At 47.8% G+C, this 25,685-nt stretch overlaps 1 protein-coding gene across 5 annotated transcripts in view; it reads left to right on the forward strand.

Moving 5' to 3' along the window:
• MYO7B (myosin VIIB) overlaps positions 1-25,685 on the forward strand; it is a 98,140-nt gene that overhangs the window by 11,272 nt on the left and 61,183 nt on the right. For 3 of the 5 annotated variants that reach the window (XM_073885461.1, XM_073885472.1, XM_073885480.1), the window contains exons 1-9: positions 2,057-2,098; positions 5,295-5,443; positions 12,308-12,421; positions 13,497-13,649; positions 15,104-15,288; positions 18,112-18,233; positions 21,797-21,939; positions 22,598-22,711; positions 24,230-24,383. In XM_073885461.1, coding sequence (XP_073741562.1) covers positions 5,324-5,443; positions 12,308-12,421; positions 13,497-13,649; positions 15,104-15,288; positions 18,112-18,233; positions 21,797-21,939; positions 22,598-22,711; positions 24,230-24,383 — 1,105 coding nt within the window. In that variant the 5' untranslated portion in view covers positions 2,057-2,098; positions 5,295-5,323. Of the gene's footprint in view, positions 1-2,056; positions 2,099-3,338; positions 3,389-5,294; positions 5,444-12,307; positions 12,422-13,496; positions 13,650-15,103; positions 15,289-18,111; positions 18,234-21,796; positions 21,940-22,597; positions 22,712-24,229; positions 24,384-25,685 lie in introns of those variants that run through there. The other 2 variants (XM_073885466.1, XM_073885476.1) reach the window with 2 other exon arrangements.

The following is a 25,685-nucleotide window of genomic DNA, read 5'->3' on the forward strand; positions in this document are numbered from 1 at the left end:
GACCCTTAAATTTTCCCAAAGCAGGGGCAGTAGGGCCAGGTGCATAGATTTTGGAGTTGGGCAGAAGAATCCCCTTCTCCTCTGACGAGTTGAATAGTTTGGGCAAAGTCTCTATTTATTGGCCTCTGTTGTTCCACCCATAAAATGGGGATAGCAGCATTTCCTCCTGGAGCAGTGTCTGCTCCATGGGAAGTCCTCTCCTGAGGGCAGCTGCTAGTTGTTGGAATGTCAAGGTTTCTACCACCTAAGTGGGAATAAACCGATTCCAAAGCTTTGCCTGACTGGCTCCACCTTAGCTGCTGGTGTCCCGGTGATGGGCGGGTCACCTGGACCTACTTCTCCACGAGAAAGGAGTGGAAGTGTGGCCTCAAGTGTCAGCAGCCTCATGCCTGGGCACAGTAATCCTTCAGGATCCTCAGGAGTGCTTCCCGGGGAAGCGGGGGAGGGCATCCCAGAGAAGGGCTGGAGGCGCAAACAAACATTTCATGAGTGCTTCCTGTGTGTCTCTGACCTCACAGAGACCCTGCAAAACTCCAGCCATCTGATTTTCAGGAAAGAGCATGCCACATCACTGGCAGGACCTGCTTCAGCTTTCACAGCTGGTAGATGGCAAGCCACACTTTCCAGTCCCCGCACCCCCACCCCACCCCCATGCCCGCCACCTCCCCAGGCCCCTGTGGGGACACACTCCCACGGGGTCAGTGCAGGGCAGGGAAGCCCAGGGCCCTGAGCACCCGTGGGAAGGTTGGGCTGCAGTGCCCCCGAGGACACCTTTCTGAGATTCTCAGCCTCTGTCTACCCCTAAGCATCCCAGCCCAGGAGATCAGGGACAGAACTAGGACAGGAGGTACCATGCTCCTTTGGGTTAGAGAGAAAAATGTAAGCTCAGACCTTACAAAGGAATCTACAATCTGATTCTGACCTTTGCACTGTAGGTGCTCAACACATGGAAGATTTAGATTGTCGTTGAACATATAAATGCCCATACTCTAAATTCAAATTGGAATAAGAAAATTCTTTGTCCACCAGCACAGAGTAGCAAAAGGCTCTTTGTCACGTTCACCTGCTGCTTACAGCCCTACTTTTCTCTTACCTCCCTGCTTACTCTGCTCAGCCCAAACACCCTGACCCCAACACCGTTTGCACTTTTCCCTCTGACTTCGCCACAGTTGCACCATCCTTGGAGAAGGTCCTCCCTTCCTTCCACTGTGAGTTCTTACTCATGTTTTGAAGTCAGTGTCAAAGGCTCTCCAAGGGCATCATTCACAGTTTCATGAACAAGTATTTCCTGGGGGCAGGCCTGTGCTAGATGCAGGGAGCTCAGTGATGAACGAAACAGAGCCAGCACACCTCACAGTGCTCACTACAGAGGAGGGTAAAGTGCCTGGGCTTCAGGTCAGGATAGCTGCAGGCAGGGCCGCCCAACCTCCCTCCCTGGCCTGCTGCAGCTAATCAGGCCTGCTAGAGTGCCCCCAAAGCCCCCGGGGAGGCAGCCAGGTGCCAGGGGCAGGTTTGAAAGGAGGCAGTTCAGGGTTGGATTCCCAGCTGTGCTGCTAACTTACTGGGTCACCCGCCCTCTGTGGGGTCCCATGTAAGAAATGGGGGAAGACCTGTGTTTGGGGTGCTATGAGGTCCAGATAAAGGACACCACATGTCTCTAGCTACACTGGCTGTTTACCTCAGCATTCCCCATGGTATGTGGGTGATGACTGGTTTTCACGGATGTCTGAGCAGATAAAATTTATGCTTCTGGATGACAGGGACTGTGTCTGAAGTATGTTCAAAACCACTCACACTCCCTATATCAAGCCCAGTACTGAGTGCAAAATAGATGATCAATAAAGATGAGATAAGATGGAAGAAACCGAGAAAGCACCTTCTCACATTGGGATGGGACTGTGACTTATTCACCCATGTATTCAAGAGTCATCACTTCTTGAGCTAGGGCCCCATGCCCGGTGCTCAGGGACATGCTGACACACTCATGGCCCCTGCCCTCCGGGGGCTCCAAGGCAGGGCCATGAAGACTGATATTCTGCTTTCTCTCTGCACGCAGGCTGGGAAGAGCTGCTGCCGCAGGATGTTGGCCTTCCGGCTGGTAAGAACTGCACCTATCCCACCTAGGGTTTATCTAGAAAGTTACTAAAGGTTAAGTCAAGTCATTCGGTGAGAGGCAATGAGGGCCCACAAGGAAGACATCCGAGGCAAGGGAGCACAAGGAACAAGAGAGATTACATTGTCTAAGAAAACGAGTTTGGCCAAGCTCTAGGCCCGGGCAGGTGGCCGCACTTGTGCAGTAATCCCTCACTTATATCTAGGGCTTAGATGCCTTGACAAAGAGATTTCTCTTTTCTTGTCTCATTGCAACAGTTGCAAGGAGCTTACTCGGAGTGGATGGAAATCAAATACTGGGCCTGATGTCCCCTTCGGGCTCTGCACTGTCTTCCCTCAGCTCAGCAGACATATAAGGGCCTGCTGTATCACCATGGCCAAGAGATGGCTCCATGTGCGATCAAATGCTGAGACCCTGCCCTGCGCTGGGGTTGGGGTGGGGGACACAGGCCTCCAGGCAGCTGGGGTGGTGCATGCAGGACGAGAGAACTTGAGAGCCCAGAGGAGAGCCCCCACCCCAGCCCACCCTGAATTCCAGCCCAAACCCGGGAAAGCCAGATGGTGGAAATTCCTTTTTGATAAGAAAATGGCCCAAATATTCTTCTTCTGCATGCAAAGCCACAAAGTGGCCATTGTTTCCTCTGGCCGCTGGATCCACACTGCTGAATGGGGGCAGCATCCCCCAGCAACCAAGGGCTCCTGAAACCAAGCCCTCCAACTATCTGAGTCAAAGAAAGGTGGCTAGGGTTGTTTTTTTCAGAATAGAGACAGGCTGTTTTAGGCTGGAGAGAGAACACACATGGTCTCAAAATTCAAATTGCAAGGACTTTTGGTAATCACAAACATTAGAACTTGGCACCATTTTGGAGCATGAGGAGCGCGAGTTGTAAGGCAAAGCCAGGCTTATTTCACAAAGGAGTACACTCATGGGAGGCATTAGTCCCAAGTGTCCCACTGGGAACATGACTAACTTCAAGCAGAGTTCAGAAAGATAACTCTTGGAGGCATATTATTCTCAGTTGCCATTGTGGGCCTGTTCTGTCTTCTAAGGTTGCAAGGTCCTTGGAAAGAGGGTGATAATCTGATTCACCAGTGATCCCTTCAGAGGGTCCAATGAGTCCTGAACAAGGGGCTTATTCCTGACTGAGCTTATCATCTGTCTGTGCTACTCTGTGCTGGGCACTAGTCAGCCTCCTGACCCATGTTACATTCTGTCTTCACAACAGCCCAGTGACGCTGCCCTGTTCAACAGATGAAGAAACCGATGCTCAGAGAGGTTAAGTGACTTGCCCAAGGCCATATAGCTCATGGAATGTAGAGTAGGGATGAGAACCAAGGTCTGTCTGACTTCAAAGCGGTTCTTAGTCTGCTCTGCAAAACCATGCCATAACAAAATACCATAACACATACCACAGACTGGGCCACTTAAACAGCAGAAATTTCTTCCCTCACAGTCTTGGAGACTAGAAGTCCAATATCGAGGTGCCAGCAGGGTTAGTGTCTGGTGAGACCTCTCTTTCTGCCTTGCAGACAGCCACCTTCTCCCTTGGCCTTCCTTCTTTGCACACACGCACACACACATGCACACACACACTCCACTCTCTGGTGTCTCTGCCTCTCCTAGAGACACCAATCCTACCAGATTGGGGCTGTACCTCTTTCACCTCATTTAACCTTAATTACCTTTTTAAAGGCCCTATCTCCACATACAGTTACATTGGGGGATAGAGCTTTGACATATGAATTTGGGGAGGACACGGTTCTGTCTACTTTAATGTTTGCTTTAATCTCTATTGTTAAGAAAATGCAAACACTGAATAACTACATTATGGGAAAAGTTTATTTTTTTGAAAGCAATTAGCAGCAGACCCCCTCCCCCCCACCACCTCCCCACCTCCTCCACCACCCACCAACTGGCCCCAGGTTTGTAAATTCTTCTAATATAATTAAAATAGGGTTTGAGTTGGGAGATATTTGATTTTCACACTTCAGAAGTATAGCCAGGCCAGGAGTGAGGTGGGGGTTTCCCCAGCAGCAGCTGAGGGTTCCTTTCTCAAAGAAAATGGCTAATTTGCTGCTCTGGAAAGTTCTGCCATTAGCTTGCTGTGTGACCTTGGCCAAGCTTTCAGTTCTCTAGACCTTAGTTTTACCATCTGTCAGATGAACATGGGGCTGTCTGAGACTTCTTGGGACATCAGGGGTAGTGCCCTTTGTGACCTGATGATCCTTCCCAAGGTTGGGGAGACACAGCTACAGCTTCTGATGTACAAAGACCACAACTGTTGCCCCGGTCAGCTGACACCCACTCCTCCAGTCTTCCTCCAACCTGCTTCAACCTCCTCCTCCCGCCATCTCAGGGTACCTCTTGGAACCAGACCGGCCGTGGTTCAAATCCCAACACTACCACTTCCATCTTTGTGGTGAGATAGGAAAGATGACACCATTGTTGGGAGGGTTACACTGGGTCATTGGAAGCCACATATAATCCCAAACTTTGATAACAACTTTAGGACCACTAGATGTTCTGAATGTGTACAGTGGGGGAGAGTGGTCTAGGCAAAGGAAACAGTACATGCAAAGGCCCAGAGGGAATCAGGTCGTGGTGCATCTGGGAAAGTACTGGGAGCAGATTGGTGTCAGGGCTACATCTGCTCTGTACACAGTGGTGGCATGAGCCCCAGGTTGTACTGAGTGCTGCAAACGTGTCTGCTCCAAACCGGGATGTGCTATAAGTCGAAAGCACACGGCAGATCCAAGGACTCAGCATGAACAAAGAATGTAAAACATCTCACTAACAATTTTTACATTGCTTACCCATTTATTTTATTTTTTTTAAAGATTTTATTTATTTATTTATTTGAGAGAGAGAGAAAGAGAGATAGAGCGCACGAGAGGGAAGAGGGTCAGAGGGAGAAGCAGACTCCCTGCTGAGCAGGGAGCCCGATGTGGGACTCGATCCCGGGACTCCAGGATCACATTGCTTACCCATTTAAATGATAATCTTTTGAGTCTATTGGGTTAAATAACAACATTCATAAAATTAATTTCACCTGTTTCTCTTTACATTTTAAATGTGGCCACTTGAACATTTTCAATTTCATGTGTGGTTTGAATTCTATTACTACTGGAAGCTCCGGCCTGGACCACACACTGAGGATTTACAAATTATGCATTGTATACAGCATCCCTTTCTGGCAGCTGAGGGGATAGGATGAGTGGATTGGACTGGATCACTTGCCCCACCCCTGAGGTGGAAGAGATGGTACTCTCCAAGAACCCCATGAATTGGGGAGAAAGGAGTCCTCAAACAAAAATTGAAGACTTAAAGAAGGTGATTTGATCTTGCACTGCCAGTGTATTGTTTCAACCATTAGATTTTCCCTGATTTTGGCTTTGGGGATCCCATCATGTGGTAGCTGACTTAAGGAGGAACAGGCAAATAGACCTCTCTTTGCCATGATCACCAGCTTCTCTACCCCCTACCCTATGGACAAGTGAGAAAACCCAGAACATCGTGCTGCCACACATTCTGAACCACCCCAAGACCCTGGGCAGAGCATGGTCCTCAGTCACATTAATGAAACCCCATCTTCCTTCCAAATGAGAACTATGAATGTTTACATACCTATGGGCAGAGGGGCTGGAAACCCTTCAATACACAAGACTGGTTGGAAATATTTTGAAATTCAAAGCACCTCTCTGTTAGATTGGCCCAGTCCCAATGCATGAAGCCATAAACATTTGTTCGCTTGATGGTAGGTAAATGGATCATACCTTGTCCTCAACCATACTTTATCAGATGGGGAGGTGGCATGATGACCAGGCACTGGAAAGCATTCCTGGGAAAAACAGGGTCTTTGGCACCAGCAGCAACCATGCCATCTGTCCCTGCAGAAGGGACAGGCTTCTGTGGGCCTACTGATGGACCTGCACTGGAACTTAGACCAGAGACCTGCTGCTGAAGAGCCCTTGATGACCCATCTGACTCTCCATTTATCTAAGTACATGCAGACACACCATTTCTAGGCCCGCCTCTTCCACTATGGGAAGAGAAAGACATCACGGGTGGGCAGCCGGTATCAGGGCACGGTGCCTGTTTTGGCAAGTAGGCCAACAGTCCACCCTTTTTGGGAGACGTTAGTGTGAAGGCCTAGGTCTCCAGGAACCAGATTGTTCATGGCTTCGATTCTTTGAGCTTCCTTGCAGTAATTTCGGTCTCAGGCTGGGGCATTCCCACCTTCTCTCCAGCAAGAGCTCTTCCTGCAGCTAGTTGTTAGGTATTTCTCACCACAAAGAACAGCGAGGACTCTGAGGATCTCCCCACTCCCTGCAACTCCTACTCCGTTTCTTAAATCTCAGTAGAGACTCTGACTTTCTTTGCAGCTGATAGCTGCTGCTATTTCCCTTCTTCATTCTTTTCCTGATTCAGCTGCTCTTGCACAGGTTTTCCTGCTGATAGTGCTCACGAAGAAGCTCTATTTTCTGCTACCTGGTTTCTCAGTTGTTTCCTAGGAGAGCTTTGGCCACATAGATGGAACAAAAGTCACATTCTTTGATTTCTTCTTCCGGCCCAGGTCGGGTTCACACCTCCTCACTAAGTCTGGATCAGAAATGGTGTCTCTCCTTTTCATCTCTGGTTAATGTCAAGTTTGCTATGAGATGCCCATCGTCTACCTTTGACTTTTCATCTTCTTGCTGTGGTGAGCTACCAGCCATTTCAGCTGCTCACTGCAATTCCATCCTCGTTGTAAGAAAGCTTCTCCTGGGTCTCTGGGGTTTCTGATGTGATTTGATTAGTTCACTTAGCCCAGTACATCGCTCATGCTGGTTTTCTGTATCCTACAGCAACTGTTCCTTGCTTTAATTTAGTTTTCATTTTAAATGGTATAGACACACCATTTAAAGAATCAGTCCCCCACTTCCTCTTCCTCAGAGGTGATCACTATCAAACCTTCTAGTTGGTTCTTTGATATTTCCCTCCGTGTTTAGAAAGAACATGCTCACAGTGCTATTTGAGTTTTTGGCTTCAGGCATCATCTATTACTGACTTCCCACCATGTAAGAAAAGCCTTAGCTCCTTGAGCCTACCCCTATCCCGGGCACTCAGAAGTATACTACCTGTGTCTCTGTCCTCCCCAGATTGTTAAGCTCTGATCAGATCTGTATATAGGGTTTACTTATTTTATCTAAGTAAATGCTACTCCCAGTTGAGCCAGCAGTGTACTCCTAGCACTGTGCTTTCCTTTCCTAGACTTTATCATTGTCTTTTCTCCACCTGTTTAGTTTTCTGTGTATTTATCATGCCTTTAACCCCCAGCTTTCTCCCACATATGTCAGTCTACTCTCAAAATGTTCTGATTCATAGGGAGTTCAGCCAGTCTCATCCTCAGAAGGAAATCTCTCCCAGAGTTGCTGACTTGCAATAGCTCCACTATATCTTCTACTTCTGAGGCATACATTTTTCAAATTTATTTTATTTTATTTTATTATGTTATGTTAGTCACCATACATTACATCATTAGTTTGTTTTTCTTTTTTTCTTTAAATTTTTATTGTTATGTTAGTCACCATACATTACCTCATTAGTTTTTGATGTAGTGTTCCATGATTCATTGTTTGTGCATAACACCCAGTGCTCCATGCAGCTAACCCATCCCCCCACCCCCCTTCTCTCTAAAACCCTCAGTTTGTTTCTCAGAGTCCATAGTCTCTCATGGTTCGTCTCTCCCTCCGATTTCCCCCCCTTCATTTTTCCCTTCCTTCTCCTAATATCCTCCATGCTATTCCTTATGTTCCACAAATAAGTGAAACCATATGATAATTGACTTTCTCTGCTTGACTTATTTCACTTAGCATAATCTCCTGCAGTCCCATCCATGTTGATGCAAAAGTTGGGTATTCATCCTCTCTGATGGCTGAGTAATATTCCATTGTATAGATGGACATCTTCTTTATCCATTCATCTGTTGAAGGGCATCTTGGCTCTTTCCACAGTTTAGCTATTGCGGACATTGCTGCTATGAACATTGAGGTTCATATGCCCCTTCTTTTCACTACATCTGTGTCTTTGGGGTAAATACCCAGTAGTGCAATTGCTGGGTCATAGGGTAGCTCTATTTTTAATTTTTTGAGGAACCTCCACACTGTTTTCCAAAGTGACTGTACCAACTTGCATTCCCACCAACAGTGTAAGAGGGTTTCCCTTTCTCCACGACCTCTCCAACATTTGTTGTTTCTTGTGGAGGCATATATCTTGACATCATCTTGGGGTCTCCTTCACAGCCACCCTGAATATGCCTTTCGCCTCTCCTTTATACTGAATCCCTTTTCCTGGAACCGAGGTCTTTCTCTCGGTTTACTCCCTCATTTTGATCTAGCAGATCCTATAATACCTTGCTGAGAAAGTGTACATAGGAGGTAAATGTTTTTTAACAACTTTCATGTCTAAATTATGCTTGGTCAAATGTGAATGTCAGCTGGACATAGGGTTCCATACTGGATAGAATTTTCCCTGAGAATTGTGAAGATGTACACTCCACGTTGTCTTCTGGCTTCCAGCATTGCTGTTGAAAAGTCTGATACCATTCTAATTTTTAAGCCTTTGTATAAAACTTATTTTTTTCTCTCTGAAAGCTTTCATGATTTTCTCTTTGTCCCAAGTATTTTGAAACTTCATGATCATGTGTGTTGGTGTGAATCTATTTTCATTCCTTGTACTATCGACTGGAGTTTGTTCCCCAATTTTTTTTCCCAGAAGGCTAATGGGAATAATATTACATCTTCAAAAATTCTTGTTGCCTTTATATTCCAGTGAATGACAATTTGGGTAAAAAATTATTTGATTTCTTTTTTCTTTTTTTTCCATTGTGGTAAAAAACACACAACATTAAATTTACCGTCTTAACCATTTTTAAGCGTACAGTTCAGTATTAAGTATATTCACATTGTTGTGAATGGATCTGAGGACTTTTTATCTTGCAAACTTGGAATTCGGTGCTCATTAAACACTGTTTTCCCTTCCTTCTCCAGCCTTTGGCAACCACCTTTCTACCTTTTCTTTCTATGATTTTAACTACTTTAGATACTTTTTTTTTACATGCTGTATGATTCCATTTATATAACATTTAAAAATAGATAAAACTATTCTATGGTGTTAAAAGTCAAAGTAATGGCTACATTTGAGGAGGAGAAAGGGGGTGGCAGAGCAACAGGGAAGGAAGAGGTGGGGAACCTCTGGGATGCTGGTTATGTTCTATTTTTTTACCTTGATGACAATAATTGTGATAATTCCTCAAGCTGTGTTCTTTTTTTTTTTTAGATTTTTTTTTTTTTATTTGACACAGAGAGCACAAGCAGGGGGAGAGAGGGGGAGAAGCAGGCTCCCTGCTGAGCAAGGAGCCCGATGTGGGACTCGATCCCAAGACCCTGGGATCATGACCCAGGCCAAAGGCAGCTGCTTAACCAACTGAGCCACCCAGGCATCCCTCCTCAAGCTGTGTTCTTATGATATGTGCACTTTTCTCTTATATGTATGACATTTAAAAGACTTTTCAAACATTTAGTGTGTTAATTTTTGTATATTTTTATTATCAACTTTCTTACTCACCTTTTGACAAATGGACCACCCAGGTTGATTTAACTTGATAAACTAAAAGGTAAAACTTCTGAACCTTCCCTTTCCTTTTCCATAACAATTTTTGTAGTATTGGAAGAGGAAAACTTGAAGACAAAAACAAGTGGATAGGAAACTGAGCTCTTTTTTCCTTTTGGTCCTATTGACCCTTAAGATTTTAAGTAACTGAGAAGGGTTGGGATTTGTACCAGAGTCAACCAAGCTAACCATCGTGGTAGATGGGGAGGAATTTTTTTGGATACTGATTAATACTGCATCAGGGTTCCAGTCTAAGCACCTCTTCCATTAACGGCCATAGGGTACCTTTCTGAAAAGAGGACTCAGGAAGTTGATTAACCTGGCGAAATCCAAAGCAAAACATCAAAACTTTTGCTTTTCCATTTTCCTATGAATTTCTCTTGATCTTTAGTGGCACCTAAACTGGCGCCATCCTCTAGCATCTTCTTGCACCCTAAAGATGGGAACGCCCCCTTCTAAATAGAGAGCAGAGATGTTTGAGCATAGGACACTCTGCAGAAGCCCTCTCTGACGCACTAAGCCCCAAGGGTATCGATGCATATCCCTACTTTAGATACTTCTCATGAGTGAAATAATGCAGCATTTGTCCTTTTGTGACTGGCTTATCTCACTTAGCATAATGTCCTGGAGGTCCATCCGCATTGTACCATATGATAGGATTCCTTTTGTGTGTGTGTGGGGGGGGGGCTGCATGATATTCCATTGTATGTATATATCACATTTTGTTCATTTTCTTATCTGTCAATGGACTCTTGGGTTGCTTTCACATATGACTATTGCGAATAATGCTGCAATGCATGGGAGTACAAATATGTCTTCAAGATCTTTTTTTGAATTTCTTTGGATGTATACTCAGAAGTGGGATTGCTAGGTCATAAGATAGTTCTATTTTTAATTTTTTGAGGAACCTCCATATTGTTTTCCCCAGTGGCTGCACCAGTTTACAATCCCACCAACAGTGTATAACAGTTCCAATGTCTCTACATCCTCTCTAACACTTGTTGTTTTCTGCTTTTTTGATAGTGGCCATCCTAATAGGTGGGTTGCTCTTTCCTTGAGATCTTTGTAGGAGTGGTTCGGCCCTCACATAGGATTTGACTTTGTCCTGAATTTTCTCCTTATAAGTGAACTTATCTTTTTGTCTGGCTACATCCCCAAACTTACTTCTTTATTTTCTAAGTTCAATAACCTTTACTAATCTATGTCCTAGAGCTGATTTTTCTTTGTCTTTATTTCCTGGGACCCAGTGTGCTTTCAATCCACAGATGCAAGGCTTCTTTTATTTCTGGAAAGTTGTCTTGAATTATATCTTTAAATAATCTTCCTGGGTTTTATTTCTAGTTACCTTCTTTGGGCACTTATGTGTATTTTTGTCCATCTTCCTTATCTATCTTTTTCTTCCTAATTCTCACTTTAAACATTTGTGTGTCCTTCTTCTCACTCTCTCCTCCTGTCTTCAGTGATCTTCACTGTGCTTTTAATATAGTAGTGCTTGTTCCTCTGCTATTTCCAATTCTGTTTTTGTTTCTGGTCCATGTTTATCTCTTTTTTTTTTTTTTTTTTAAAGAAAGCTGTTTTATTTTTTTTTTTTTAAGATTTTATTTATTTGAGAGAGAGAATGAGATAGAGAGAGAGCATGAGAGGGGAAAGGGTCAGAGGGAGAAGCAGACTTCCCGCTGAGCAGGGAGCCGATGTGGGACTCGATCCCAGGACTCCAGGATCATGACCTGAGCCGAAGGCAGTCGCTTAACCAACTGAGCCACCCAGGCGCCCTGGTCCATGTTTATCTCTTTTCTTCCATTTCTTTCTCAAGCTTTGCCAATTCACATCTTATCCTTTTCAGTTGCCTCGGTATCTGATTTCTGAGGTCTTGCTCCAGCTCTACTCTCCAGTTAGATTTTGGAAGCCATGGTGAAGTACATGGCCACAACTTTACACTGTTGCATGGCATTTTTGTTGGTTGGTTGGTTGGTTTTTCCCTGGTGAGAATAATTCACCCCCTCCTTTCCTCCTTTTGGATTTCAGTATCTTTGTACGTAGACCTGTGCTGATTCCTTTTGGATTACTCCTCTTTGAATGGAGTGAGCTTTCTTGGACCAGAAGGAAGTTCATGTGGGTCAATGCCATGTTGCAGGCTAGCAGAAACCTAGTGAGAGTTTGGTCTTTGCTTCTCCCCAACCAAAGGGTTTGGGTGCTATAGGGCTATTTACAGGGCAAAGACTTTTTCCAACTCACAGTGGGACTGTTTTCCTGCAAATATGGCTTGTCTGTTTCCTAGAACCAAGCAAGGCCAGGGAATCTTCCCCTACTACCTCCCACCTCCCACTACCATCCTGGCGAGAGCAAGAGAGGGCAGGGAAGGAGGGAAGGAAGAAGGAGAGGGAAAGATGAGGAGGAGCATGAGGAAGGGGGGGAGGAGCGCACCCCAGCCAACTTGGGAAGTCCTGGTTGGAGGGGACAGCCCCCAGGAAAGGGTAAGTCTTGAGCAGGAAGGGGAATGTGGAGCAGGCAGCATCTGACCACTGTCTTCTCTCTGCTCTCCAGGGTGACCATGTGTGGCTGAGCCCCCTCTCTGCTAACAAGACCAGTGTGGCCATCGGGTGCATTGTCAAGGAAACAAAGCCTGGCAAGATCTTGGTTGAAGATGATGAGGGCAAGGTCAGTATGGCACCTACCACCCCTACCCCCATCCCTCCAGGGCCCTGAGCCCCTCTCCTCTTCTGGTGCTGCTCCCTGACACCAGGGGTTCCAGAGACCAAGTGGGGGAATCCTACCTGGCAGGACAGACCACAGTGGGGTCTTGTCATGGTAAACATCACGGGTCTGTCTTGGGGAGTGTTTCTATAATCAAAGAGCAGGGAGCAAGTTGGTAGTTGGAAAACTTGACCAATTAGGGGAGCAGGAAGGAGTGAAGTGAGGAAAGGTCTGTGGCAGAGAGGAGAGGGCGGCAGAAAGCGGGTTTGCAAAGTAAAGAAGGTGAGCTGGAAGGACAAAAAGGAGAAATGGAAAGGTGTTTGAGAAAAATACATGGCGAAGAGGCCCCAGAATGTGAGGAGGAAGGGGATGAGGCTCAGCTCATGCTGAACAAAACAGCCCAGGTGAGAGAGAAGTGGGAAACTGGGGTGGCCTGCAGGGCTGCAGCTCAGCCACCTGGGGTTAGGGGAGCAAGCCCGGCCAATCACAGTGCCCTGGGGAAGGGCATGCAGTGTGAGGGGTCCAGCTGGTCCCTTTAGTCCTCCTCGTGCTGACCTCTTTGCTGAGGTGCTACAGCATGGGGCATGTGGAAACTTGACCTCCAGGGAGAAGATTCTAGGCTGTGACCTATGAGCTCCATATTAGGGAAGCCAGGAAAAGATGGACAATAATGTCTTCTATTTGCAAAATGATGTTTTACAGTTTAAAAAGCACTTTTACTTGAATGCTCTTATTCTAACAATCTGTGAGGTCCCCAGCTGCAAACTGTCCCTGATCCTAATCACAGCCAAATCTGACTTCTGGCTAAGAGCTCCTCTGACCCTGGTCTGAAATGTGCCATTAGCCCCAGCTATACACTGACCCCTGGCTCTGGACACATTCTTTCTCCGACCGCAGTCTGCCCTGATCCTGCCTCAGGTTTCCCTTGACCTCCGCCAGAGACTAGTCAAGCCACCAGGTCAGCTGATCTGCTAGGAACTTGGAGAAGAGGAGCAGCGGGTTGGCCGCCCTTCAGGGAAGTCTGTGTCCTTTGTTCCAGGAACACTGGATCCGAGCAGAGGACCTTGACACCCTCAGCCCCATGCACCCCAACTCAGTACAAGGCGTGGACGACATGATCCGCCTGGGGGAGTTGAACGAGGCAGGCATGGTGCACAACCTCCTGATCCGCTATCAGAAGCACAAGATCTATGTGAGTCCCCCATTCCCACCTACCAGCCAGGGGGGTTGGGTCCACAGGCACTGACCTCCTGGCTGGGAGGGGGGAAAAAAAAACAGGCACTGTGGGTTTGGAGCCAGGCACAGCTGGTTCAGTCCCCACTGCCCGTGCCCTCACTACATGAGGTGGGCAAGGAACAAGGAACTTAACGCTTCTCCATCTCTGCTCCCTGATCCAAAATGAGTAGGGTGATAATACCTTTGAGGTCTCAGAAAGCTGATGTGTAGCATGCCAGCACAGTGCCTGGCACACAGTAGGTGCTCAATTAGTACTGTGGCTCAGTGGAAGTCCTGCTCTGATGGCCAAATGGACCAGAGGCCGTGGGAGTAGGCATTGTCTGCCTGGCCCCTTCCTAGGCATGTGGCAGAGACAGAGTCACCAGGCAGAAAACCCCTGTCCCCCTGTGAAATGAGTCCTGTGATGGCCAGAAGGGCTGTGTGGGTAGATGTGGGTCCTTCTCCCAAAGCCTGGCAGTGGATGGGAGGTTCACCCCAGCCCTAAGGCTCGCATCCTTGTTCCAATGCAGATATTCCCAGGAGAGGCAGCATTCAAAACTGACGCCAGCCCTGCCCTAACTGGGTGTGGCCTAGGAAGTCCCTGCCTACCTGGGCCTCTCCTGGCGAGAGGTGGCTGGGGTGGCTCTGGGCAGCCTTTCTAGAATGATTAGAGCAGTGGGAGAATGAGCAGCGGACCCCAAAGAGAGGGGAGGGCTGGTCAGGAGAGTGAGGAGGCCCTGCAGGAGAGAGGGGTCAGGGCACGCTGAGTCCACTCTGCCTGAATGTGAGTCAGAGCTCCTGGGACTGATAACGCCAATAAGCTAAAATGAGCTTATCCTTTATCCTTACCAAAGAGCTTATTCTTTCATTCTTTTATCTGGTTGTCACAGTCCTTGGAGTCAGAGAGATTGAGCTCTCCATTCCTAAAATGAAAACTGGGGTGTGGATAATCATCTGACTTGATGAGGTGGCTACCCCTGTCCCACCCCCAGAGGGGCAGTCGGGCATACTGGGGGCTCCAGATGCGCAGGTGGTCCTGACCGGGCATCCCAGGAGGGATCAGTGGAGGCTACCGTTGTAAGCCAGCCTCACGGAGGCCCCTGTGGGAGGCAGGTGAAGACTCATGTCATAAAGTCAGCCTATTTTTATTGAGCCTTCTAAATACCAGATAAAATGTTAAACATTTAACATAGAGCACCTCACTTAATCTCTGCCCCCAGCTCTCATTCATAGTGAACACCCCCATCTTTCCAAAGGGAGGATCTGAGCAGCTGAGCGTCTTGTCTCCCTGGCCCAGAATCAGACCCCACTTCCCCGCCAGGCTCAGCCAGGCCTGGTAGCCCTGAGTGGGTTGCACCCCAGGCCAAGGTCAGGAGCGGGCAGTGTGGGCCTTCAGAGCAGAGGGCACTAACCATCTGCTCCTTTCCCCAGACCTACACAGGCTCCATCCTGGTGGCCGTGAACCCATTCCAGGTGCTGCCCCTCTACACCCCGGAGCAGGTGCTGCTGTATTACAAGCACCACATGGGCGAACTCCCCCCACACGTCTTTGCCATAGCCAACAACTGCTACTTCAACATGAAGAGGAACAAAAGGGACCAATGCTGCATTATCAGGTGGGGGTCAGGCTCCCCACATTCCTGGTGGGGATCAGATGGGCCGGGCATGGCCCTGAACGTCTTGCAACGCAGGGAGCACCTCCTCTCCCTAAACCTCTCCCAACCAGCCCCCGGTTGGTCTGTTTTATTTAGGGACTCCCCTTCAACGGCAAATACCCCACCTGGCCAGCACCTGGCCCCTACCGCCCCTCCACCCTGACAAGTCCCTCCAAGGTTGCCTTCCTGCAGAACCTGCTCTTCCACTGTATTAGCAGAGCCTGGACTGCCCTGCCCTCAGTGACTATTTCCTGAGACAAGGAAGGAAAAATGGGATGGGCACATTGAATGGGACCCAGGATAGATGCTAGGGGGCTCAGGGATCAAACAGGAGAGGTCTCACTAAAAAAAAAAAAAAAAAAAATCTCTGGGCAGCCCTCAGGTGAGGACAGGGGTAGCAGCAGGTCCAGGGGCCAGCTCTCAGGTTGCTGGGGCCCAGGAGGGACATGTCCTCCTCCAGTCCAGGTCCTGACCCTGCTTCAAAGACCCCCAGCCTGGCCTGGCCTGGCCTCCCTGCTTCTTGCACAGGCCCTCCTGGTAAGGAAGGAAGGCAGGGAGAGGGAAAGGAAGGAGGAGGCGGAATTTGCCTCCAGGGCACATTGCTTGGAGCTATAGTAAAGTCGTTCATTCATTCTTTCATTCATTCATTCACTCATTTGAGGTCCCACTGTGCTCCAGTTGTACGCCCCACATTGTACTACTATGGGGAGACAGCGGCAAATGAAAGGGACTAAAATCCCCGCCTCATGGAGCTTACATTCTAGAAGGGGAGACACATAGGCAATAAATAAGCCAATTTTTCAGGCAGGTAATGAAAGCTTTGAAGAACAGCACTGCAGGGCAAGAGGAAAGACCGTGATGGGGCTGCTGCTGTAGGTGGAGGGCAGACGAAGCATGGCCTCTCTGAACGGGATGATGGCACGGAGACCAGAACAAAGTCCTATAGCATAGATGATCACATTTACTGTTCTCAGCAACTCTCTGAAGTAGATACTCTCATTCCTGTTTTACTGTTGCGGGCGGCATGGTACTTACCATCAGAGAGGCTGAGATCCTTTCCCAGAGACACACAGCTGTTAAGTAGGGAATTCAAACCCAGGGCACTGGAAAGAAGACCAAGAGGTGAACTGGGGTGACTTCCACTTCTTGGGAAGTGAATGGAATTATGCGCCAAGGAGGGCTGGTGCTCTGTCTCCCTCCTGGGCTCTGCCTGTCCACTCCGTGTGCTCCTAATGTGCTTCGCCACCCAGGACTGGGAGGACCAACCTCACTGCAAGAGGCCTCTCCCGAGCAGAGCTGGGCCCCAGGCTGGCCTGGAAGCTCACCGGGCCAGCCTTCACCTCCAGGACAGCGGTGGCTCAAGAGGAGGGCAGAGCACCCTGATCTGTGGCTTTTTGCATGAACAGAACGTCACTCTGAGTCAAACTGCCTTCTCTTCCTGCCCTCGCCTCCCTCAAGGCCATAAGAAAAGCCATAAGCAAGTCACCTCCTCTCTGCCCGCAGTACCCTGTCTCTACCTCGGAGGGTTGTTTGGGGAACTTATGTTCGAGGCAGGCAGTGGAGGTTTGTTGATTGGACTGACTTGGCTGGCATAGTAATTGTGAACATTTTTGATCAAAACTTTTCTTAAAATGAATACTGTCAGATGAAACAGTATTTGCTTCAAAATAGTACAGGGTGGGAAACAAAATGGGCCAGGAGTTGAAGCTCATGGGAGCTTCATAATGCAAACCATAAGGTGCAGGAATCTCCTGGGTGTCTTTTGAAAATGCAGATTCTGACTGAGCAGAGCTGGGTGGGCTTAGGAGCCTGCATTTCTAACCAGGTGACAGGCATTGCTTTTACTAGCAAGACACTATTCAGCCTCCATTTGTAATGTTTGACATTTCCCATAATGAAAAATAATTTACCCAAAAGTGACATGCAAGCCTCAACAATAGTACAGTAATCAACTACAAACCCGAGTGTGTGCAATATGCCAGACACGAGTATATTTTTAACTTCATTAAACTCCTTAAGAAACTTTTAAAAACTAGTTTTCATACCTCACCATTATGAAATTAATATATCTTCAATATGAAAATTTTATAAAATTTCAGAAAAATATTGTCAGAAAAAATTCCTAGATACTTTTGGAAGAAAAAGCTTCCCCTATCCACTTAGTTAAAATTCTACTGAATAGTAGGGACATTTGTCACTTTACTGTACCTAATAAGCATTGTCCAGGTAATTGAGAGCTCTGTATAGACTTGGTTCTAATGGCTGCATGATGTTCTCTGGCCGGAGGGACCATAACTAATCTTCCCCCTTTATGTTACTTCTGATTTTCCTCAATTGTTGGTTGTTTTTAAGATTTTTTTTTTTTTTTACATAATTTCTACACCCAACGTGGGGCTCAAACCTACAACCCGGAGTCACAGTCTCCCCTCTGGCCCACATAAACTCACGGCTCATAGAGAGGATGTTACATCAAAATATTGCATCGTCTGGTCCTGTTCATTCATCTGTAGTTACTGAGCCCTGGGCCGGTGACACTGGAATAAACCACATACAACCACGCTCAAGGGGCTCACATCCAAGGCAGGGCAGAAAAGATGAACACAGCAATAACTAATACAAAGTAGACAGCTGAGACCCACAGGGAAATGTGGTGGGACTTGTACACAGGGAGGGGGCATTCCCGTTCAGACCTGAAAGCGGGCCTGTGGGGGGTTTGCAGAATAGTTGAGGGTATTGAAGACATGGCTATTTGACAGACTGACTCCCTGAGGGTCCTCTTTGCAGTGGGGAGTCTGGAGCAGGGAAGACGGAGACCACCAAGCTCATCCTGCAGTTCCTGGCCACTGTCAGCGGCCAGCATTCGTGGATTGAGCAGCAGGTCCTGGAGGCCAATCCCATCCTGGAAGGTGAGTGGTCACCCTCAGGACCAGCCCCCCTCCCCTGGCCCTGCAGGCTGGAACCTTCCTGCCAGGAGGTGCCTGTGGGGAGGGAGAGGATCATACCCTTTCTGCGATTTCTCGGATCCCTCAGGGCAGGAAAAACGAGCCCGTGGTGGATGGTAGTATGGGGGTTCCTGGGAAGCACAAAGGGACAAAACTGATAACCTTACAAGCTTTCACTAAGTGTGTTTTTCACAGGATCAAGACAAGTATTCCTTTTAAATAAGGACTCTGAGATGAAATTGGTTTGGGAAATGCTGGGTGTGTCCGCTTGGGTCACCTGTGAGGCAGTTGCTAAGATGGTGTTAAGACTGCAAGAGGTCGGCTGAGGAGAACCCCTGAGCAAGACGAAGGGGGAAGTGGCAGCAACAAGCAAGAAAAGCATCCTGACTGGGGTACCTGTAGGACACTCAGGAAAGGGAAGAGTGGAATTGGGCGGAATGAGGTTCAAGCTGTGTGCGGATCTGCCAGGGTCTTGGCTAGCCCAAGGGGGAGCTCAGAGCAAAGTGCCCATTAGAGGAGGCCTGCATTGGGTGCAATGCCAGGCCCATGCCCCCTCACTCCGTCTCTGGTGGGGGCAGCCCAGAAATGTGTGACTTGGACCCCTAGTGACCAGCCACGGTCAGCGCACTTTCTCTGTTTCTTTATAACACAGGTATGCTTTACATACAGTACAAGTTCACCTTTTTCAATATACAGTATGAGTTTTGACAAACTCATACAGTCATAGAATGCCCATCTTAGTCATGTATGAAATGTTCCTATCAGCCCCAAGCTTCCCTTCCCTTGTAGTCAACTCTCTTCCCAACCCCAACCTTTGGCAACCACTGATTTGTCTATTTTCCCCTCGATACAGTTGACCCTTGAACGATGAGGGTTTGAATTGTGCAGGTCCACTAACGTGGACTTTTTTCAATAAATTCTTTTCTCTAGATTACTTTATTGTGAGAAGACAGTACATGATACATATAACATACAAGATGTGTTAATTGACTATGTTATCAGTAAGGCTTCCGGTCAACAGTGGGATATCAGTAGTTAAGTTCTGGGGAGTCAGAAGTTATACACAGATTTTCAACTGCACAGGGAGTTAGCACCCTTAACCCCCACATTGTTCAAGGGTTAACTGTAGTTTTATCTTTTCCAGAACGTTATATAAATGAAATCATATGGTGTGCCATCTTTTGGGTCTGCCTACTTTTGTTAGCATAATGCATCTGGGATTTTTCATGTCATTGTCTGCATCAGTAATTCATTTCTTTTATAGACGTAAAAGTGTCACAGTTTGTCTATTCACCAGCTGAAAGACACCCGGGTTGTTTATAGTTTTTAGTGATTATGAATAAAGCTTTACAGACGGTTGCATATAGGTTTTGGTGTGAACATGTGTTTTTCTCCTGAATAAACATGTTAGGCATGAAATTGTTGGGTCAGATTTTGGTGAGCCATTTACCTTTGTCACAAACTGCCAAAATGTTTCCCAAAGTGGCTGTACCATCTTGCATTCCCAGCAGCAAAATATGAGAGTCCTGGTCGCTCCACATCTTCGCCAGCACTTGGTACCGTCAGGGTGTTTGCTACTCCAGTAGTAGCAGAGTGGTGTCTCATCAGAGTTTTAATTCAAATTTCCCTAATGGCTAATGGCATCTTTTCATGGGCTTATTTCCTATCTGTGCATCTTCTCTGTGTCTATTCAAACCTTTTGCCCATTTTTAAATTGAGTTGTTTCCTTATTAATAATTTATGAGTTCTTTATATCTTCTGGATACAAGCCCCTTATAAGATATGTGTTTTGCAAATATTTTGCCCCCGTCTGTAGTTTGTCCCTTCATTCTTTCAACAGTGTCTTTTACAGGCCAGAAGTTTTTGATTTCCATAAAGTTCAATTTATTTTTGTTTCTGTTATTGATCATGCCTTTGGTGTCATATTTAAGAAATCTTTGGGGCACCTGGGTGGCTCAGTCGGTTAAGCATTCAGCTCTTGATTTTGGCTCAGGTCATGATCTCAGAGTCGTGAGATCGAACTCCGTGTCCCGCTCCGCTAAATTCTCTCTCTCCCTCTTCCCCTCCCCCTTCCCTCTCTAAAAAAAAAAAGAAAGAAAAAGAAATCTTTGCCTAATCCAGAGATTTTCTTTTATGTTTTCTTCTAGATGTGGTGCAGTTTTAGCTTTTACATTTAGGTCCCTGATCTGTTTTGTGTTGATTTTTTCTACGGTACAAGGTATAAGTCGAGTTTCTGCCTTTTTCTCATTTTTTTCCTTCCCTTTTTCTTCTTTTCTTTCAGAAGGCTATCCAATAATTTCAGCCCCATTTGTCAAAAAGACTATTCTTTCTCCATTGAGTGCCCTTTGCACCTTTGTCTAAAATCAGTTGGCCATCCATGTGTGGTCTGTTTCTGGATTCTCTATTCTGTTCTGTTGCTCTCTGACTTACCCTTCTGCCAGTGCCACACTGTCTGGATTTCTGCAGCTTAGTTCTATAGCTTAGTCAGTTTTTCAATCACGACCTCCAGTTTTGTTCTTTTCAAAATTGGCCATTGTAGGTGCTTTACCTTTCCATATACATTTCAGAATCAGCTTGCCAATTTCTACCCAAAGGGGCCTATGTCAGGCTCTTTCTTGAAGAGAAATCTGCCACCAGGTTCAACAACATGAAGTAGGTTTCCCAAGCATAGCTAGCCCTACAGGAGCCTCTGCTGTCTGTCGGGATACCTCAAGGGGGACACCAAGGAACTCTTCTCCTTTTCTCATGGGACTAATGCTGTATGGTAGTATTGTCAACCTGCATCCCAACCCACCAATGGGTCATGAAATCAGTCTTTTAGGACAAATTAAATTGCATAGAATAGAAAATACCCCAGTGCATCGTTCTTGGTCAGAACCAGTACTGAATATTTTCTTTTACTAATGTGTGCAGGTGGGGGTGTGTATGCAGTAAGACGCAATGCAAAGGGTCCTTCTTATTGTGGCTCGAATCAGCTTGCAGAAACAGCTCTATGAAATGCACTTTGGATCATGCTGCAGTCCAAATGCCTTCTGCTCTGACCTCCTCCTCTGAGCCTAGTCCCTGCCAGCTGTTGCTACTCTCCCTGCAAGCTTGCCCTCTCGAAGCCAGCCCTGCTTCAGCCTGAGCAATCTTTCTAAAATACAAATCTGTTCCCACACTCCCTCAGAAGCTTTCCTGCCTCCCCCATCACCCACAGACTAATTCCAAACTTCTTAGCCTGGCATTCAAGGCTCTATGCTACTAACTAGTTCCATCTATCTTCCACTGCTTTCCTCCTGTATTTTATGCTCCAGCCAAACCTCACCCCTGCAAACACACCCCATGCTTACTGACATCTGCACCTTTACTTGCACTTTGTCTTCCTCTCAGCATACTCTTGGCTGTCACCACTTTCTAGTGCAATGCTACCCATCCTTCAACTCTGGGCTCAGCCACCTCCTCTCAGAAGCCTTCCCAGATGATCCCACTCAAAGTAAATTTTCTCTTCTCTGCTTCCATCATGGGCATCACCCTCTGGCCCCCAGCCTTTGGAAATGCCAAGACAATCCGAAATGATAACTCAAGCCGCTTTGGGAAGTATATCGACATCCACTTCAACCCCAGTGGGGTGATCGAGGGTGCACGCATCGAGCAATTTCTGCTGGAGAAGTCCCGGGTCTGCCGGCAGGTGAGGCCTCCCTCTGCTGCACTGGTCCTGGGGAAACCTCCACCCAGCCTGGGACCCGGAGCCAGGGAATGAGGAGGCTTCCAAGAGAGGCTCCCTTCCATCACTCTCACACCTCCTCAGGGACCTCCCCAAAGCTCCATTGGTCTTAGTTTGCTGCCACTGAACCCTGGCCTTACCCTGAGATGGCCAAGGACCCCTAGAATGGGATAATGATGGTCCTTTCCCAGTATTCAAGAAAAAGAAATGATGACATTTTCTGTTTTGAATTTTCCATCTATATCATGTTCTACATTCTTTGGTGCTTACTATCCACCTCTACCAGAATTAATTTTAAGGCCAGGCCAGTCACCAGCTAAGGAACTGGATCCTGGCATCACTCACAGCTTGCAACTTAGGCAAGATGTCTTCAGGGCTGGGAAGAGCAGTGTAGATGCAGGGAAGCGCCCGGGAGCCATGTGTTTGCTGGGCTTGGTGGGTAGCCTCTAGCACAGGACTGTGGGCATAAGCTGGCCTTGGAGGCCCAGAAGGAGGACATCCACAGAGCCAAATGACCCTTGGGTCAATGCCAGAGCCACATCTGGTTGACAGACCTTGGAGCAGAGCTGGGACAGGGCTGGAGGAATGTTTACCAGGCTCTCTGCAACACCTTCCCCACCAGGCCCCGGAGGAGCGGAACTACCACATCTTCTACTCCATGCTCATGGGGATGAGCGAAGAGGAGAAGCAGCTGCTGAGCCTGGGGACGCCCTCCGAGTACCACTACCTGACCATGGTGAGGCCCGCGCCGCTCGCCCCTGTCCTCCCCCCCCCCCCCCCCCCCGGTTCCCCCCCCCCCCCCCCCCCCCCCGCCCTCCTCGTCCCGCCTCTCTCCACTCCGCACTGCCTCGCGCAGCCCCTGGCCCTACCCTCCCGGTCCCGCCTCTCCCCTCCCGCTCTCAGCGCAGCACCGCCCTGCCCCGCCTCTCCCCGCTCCCCGGGCCGCCTCTCTCAAAAGCGAAAGGAGAAAGAGGAGGGCAAGTTCCTGCTCTGCCTGTGGTTTACAGCCCCAGAAAAGTCCTGAGGCAGGGATTGAGGGTTGCCCTTTTCCATCTTCCACTCCACCCTTCTACTGTTCTTAACGACTCTCAGAGACTTACCCTTGTCCGTGTGCTTCCTTATTCTCTGCTGAACGCATAGTCCTTCCCTACACACCTTAGCTTTCTCTGGCTCCTGCAGACCGAGGTTCCAGTAGGTGACGGAGAGTCGTAGCCACGCTTCTCCTTCCTCGGTTTCATTCCAATCGCCCATCCTTGTAGGTGCCCGTAGAACTTGAACTCTAGCAAAGCGGGGACCTTGCTCTTGTTCTGGGCTGCATTCCTGCGCCAGCTCAAGGTTGTTGAAAAGGGGATGAAGGAGTTCCACCTTTTGAATCTCTCCTGCCTAACCCTTCCTGTGTTCACTACGTGGAGGGCTTCCTCATTTCTTCCTGGATCATGGTGGTAGTTTTCTCCCGCATCTTCCCTGTCGCCAGGCTTGACCCCTACCAACCATCCCTTCTGCCGACCTTCCACGGTGCAAGGCTGACAGATCACGTCTTGGACTACAATTCTGCAGGGGCTCCCTGCGGCTCCTTGGCATGGTTTCCAAGTGCCTCTGGACCCCACCTTCCTTCCAAGCCCTGTCCCTGTCTCCACCTCACAGCCTAGCTCCGCTGTTCACTGCCTAGACCGCCAGCTCCCTGTGCTGCTCAGGTGCCACCTCCAGGAAGCTCCCCACCCTCCCCGCTTCGCAGTAGGGCTGCTGCCTGCCCCCTTTGGTCTCAGCACCTGGAACAGCATATGACACCATCATTTGCTTCCTGCTTTCCTTCTTGGATGCACAGCACCCTAGGCAGGGCCAGGTCTCTCCATTTATGGAATTCCCAGCAAGTAGCACAGGGCCTGGCACAGGGAGCCCTGGAAGGTGTTTGTTAAAGGAATGAACTCCCAGGATTCCCCAGAGAGGGTAAGGCAGGCATTACTGGGGATGGGTGACAAATAGAGGCTCGGAGACGCTGAATGATACTGGCGCTGGCGGCAAAGCCCAGGAATGCTGTATCTATGTCATCATGATCCCACCTCTGTTAGTATCTTGTGCATTTTCGGAGCTGCGGCCTCCAGGTGGCCTCTCAGAGCCCGCCCAGAACCTATGAAGTGTCACTTATTAGGGGCCCTTGGCTGAGTCCCTGACACATCTCTGCCTTGCTAGCCCTATGATGGAGGAAGTGGGGTGGGGGGTGGCCCCCAGAATGCTGACGTGCCTGATCCTCCAGGGAAACTGCACCTCCTGTGAGGGCCTCAATGATGCCAAGGACTATGCCCACGTCCGCTCCGCCATGAAGATCCTCATGTTCTCCGATTCGGAGAATTGGGACCTCAGCAAGCTGCTGGCAGCCATCCTCCACCTGGGCAACGTGGAGTTTATGGGTAATGCTGTTTCCACTCAAACTGCACCCCCTGGGGAGGAAGAGTAGGGGGGACCGGGACAGGAGGAGGAAGAAATCTCTGGGAGTTCTCACCTCAAGAGCCTGCCGAGATCACATGGTCTAACCCTGTCCTGGAAAAATGCATTGAAAATTATAGCTACAATTTTGGAGGTCTCATGGGGTTTGAGGGAAGATGTCAAAGCTTAAGACTGTCCAAAGATGAAAACTCTGATCATCCCCCAGTTTTAGCAGGGACCCTAAAAGGCTACCCCCTTAGGTTAAGGGTGAACCAGAGTAAACAAAGCCATGCATGAAATTGCAAACCCATTTGTAAGCATTCAGGTGGTCTGGGCATCAGGGTGTCCTGGCCTGTTAGTGCCTCCAAGCATCTGATGGAAGTTCCTCTCTGGAGGAAAATAGCATCAACCTAGATTACACATTTTTCCTTCAGACAGTTTTTCAAATTCAACATCCAACATGCAGCCAAAGATAAGTAGGAACGAGGAAATGAGACATCATGAGCAGACACCAGCAGAAATAATAGACAATAGAAATAGAGCCACAAATATTTCAGATGTTGGGATTATTGGACACAAACCACAAAGCATCTACGTGTGGCTATGTTCAAGAAAAGAAAAAGCCAAGCTTGAAAATTTAGACAGGGAACTGAAAATGGAAAATGTGATGACATTATAGATTTTAAAAGGAGCCACCTAGAAATTCTAAAATATAAAAAAATAAATAAATAAAAACCAAAATGAAGAACTCAATGGATGTTTTAACAGCCAGGTTTTTTTTTTTAATTTTTATTTATTTATTAGAGACAGAGAGAGAGTGAGCACGAGCTGGGGGAGAGAGAGAAGGAGAAGCAGACTCCCTGCTGAGCAGGGAGCTTAATGTGGGGCTGGATCCCAGGACCCTGAGGTCATGACCTGAGCCGAAGGCAGATGCTTAACTGACTGAGCCACCCAGGCGCCCCCAAAAGCTAGTTTTATACACATGGAGAGGGGATGTGTGAGTGGAGGAAAAGTCAGGACACAGCACGGAGACACAGAAGGGTGGAAAACATAAGAGAGAGTAGGAGATGCAGAGGACAAGTGAGAAACAGTAACATACTTTTAATTGACATACTAAAAGAAAAGAGAGAAAGAATGGGGCAAAGGCAATATTGGAAGGAACAATGGCTGATTCTAGAATTCATGAAGGACACCCGTTCACAGAGCAGTGAGGAAAGGACAGACTTTTCAGTAAACTGTTCCATGAACTTGAACCCCCTCTAACACCACATAAGGAAAACTCCAGG

Source organism: Callorhinus ursinus, unplaced genomic scaffold (genome assembly GCF_003265705.2).
Source record: "Callorhinus ursinus isolate GAN/ISIS: 27379988/994484 unplaced genomic scaffold, GSC_fseal_2.0 scaffold2, whole genome shotgun sequence".
In the NCBI taxonomy this organism is placed as follows: Eukaryota; Metazoa; Chordata; class Mammalia; order Carnivora; family Otariidae; genus Callorhinus; species Callorhinus ursinus.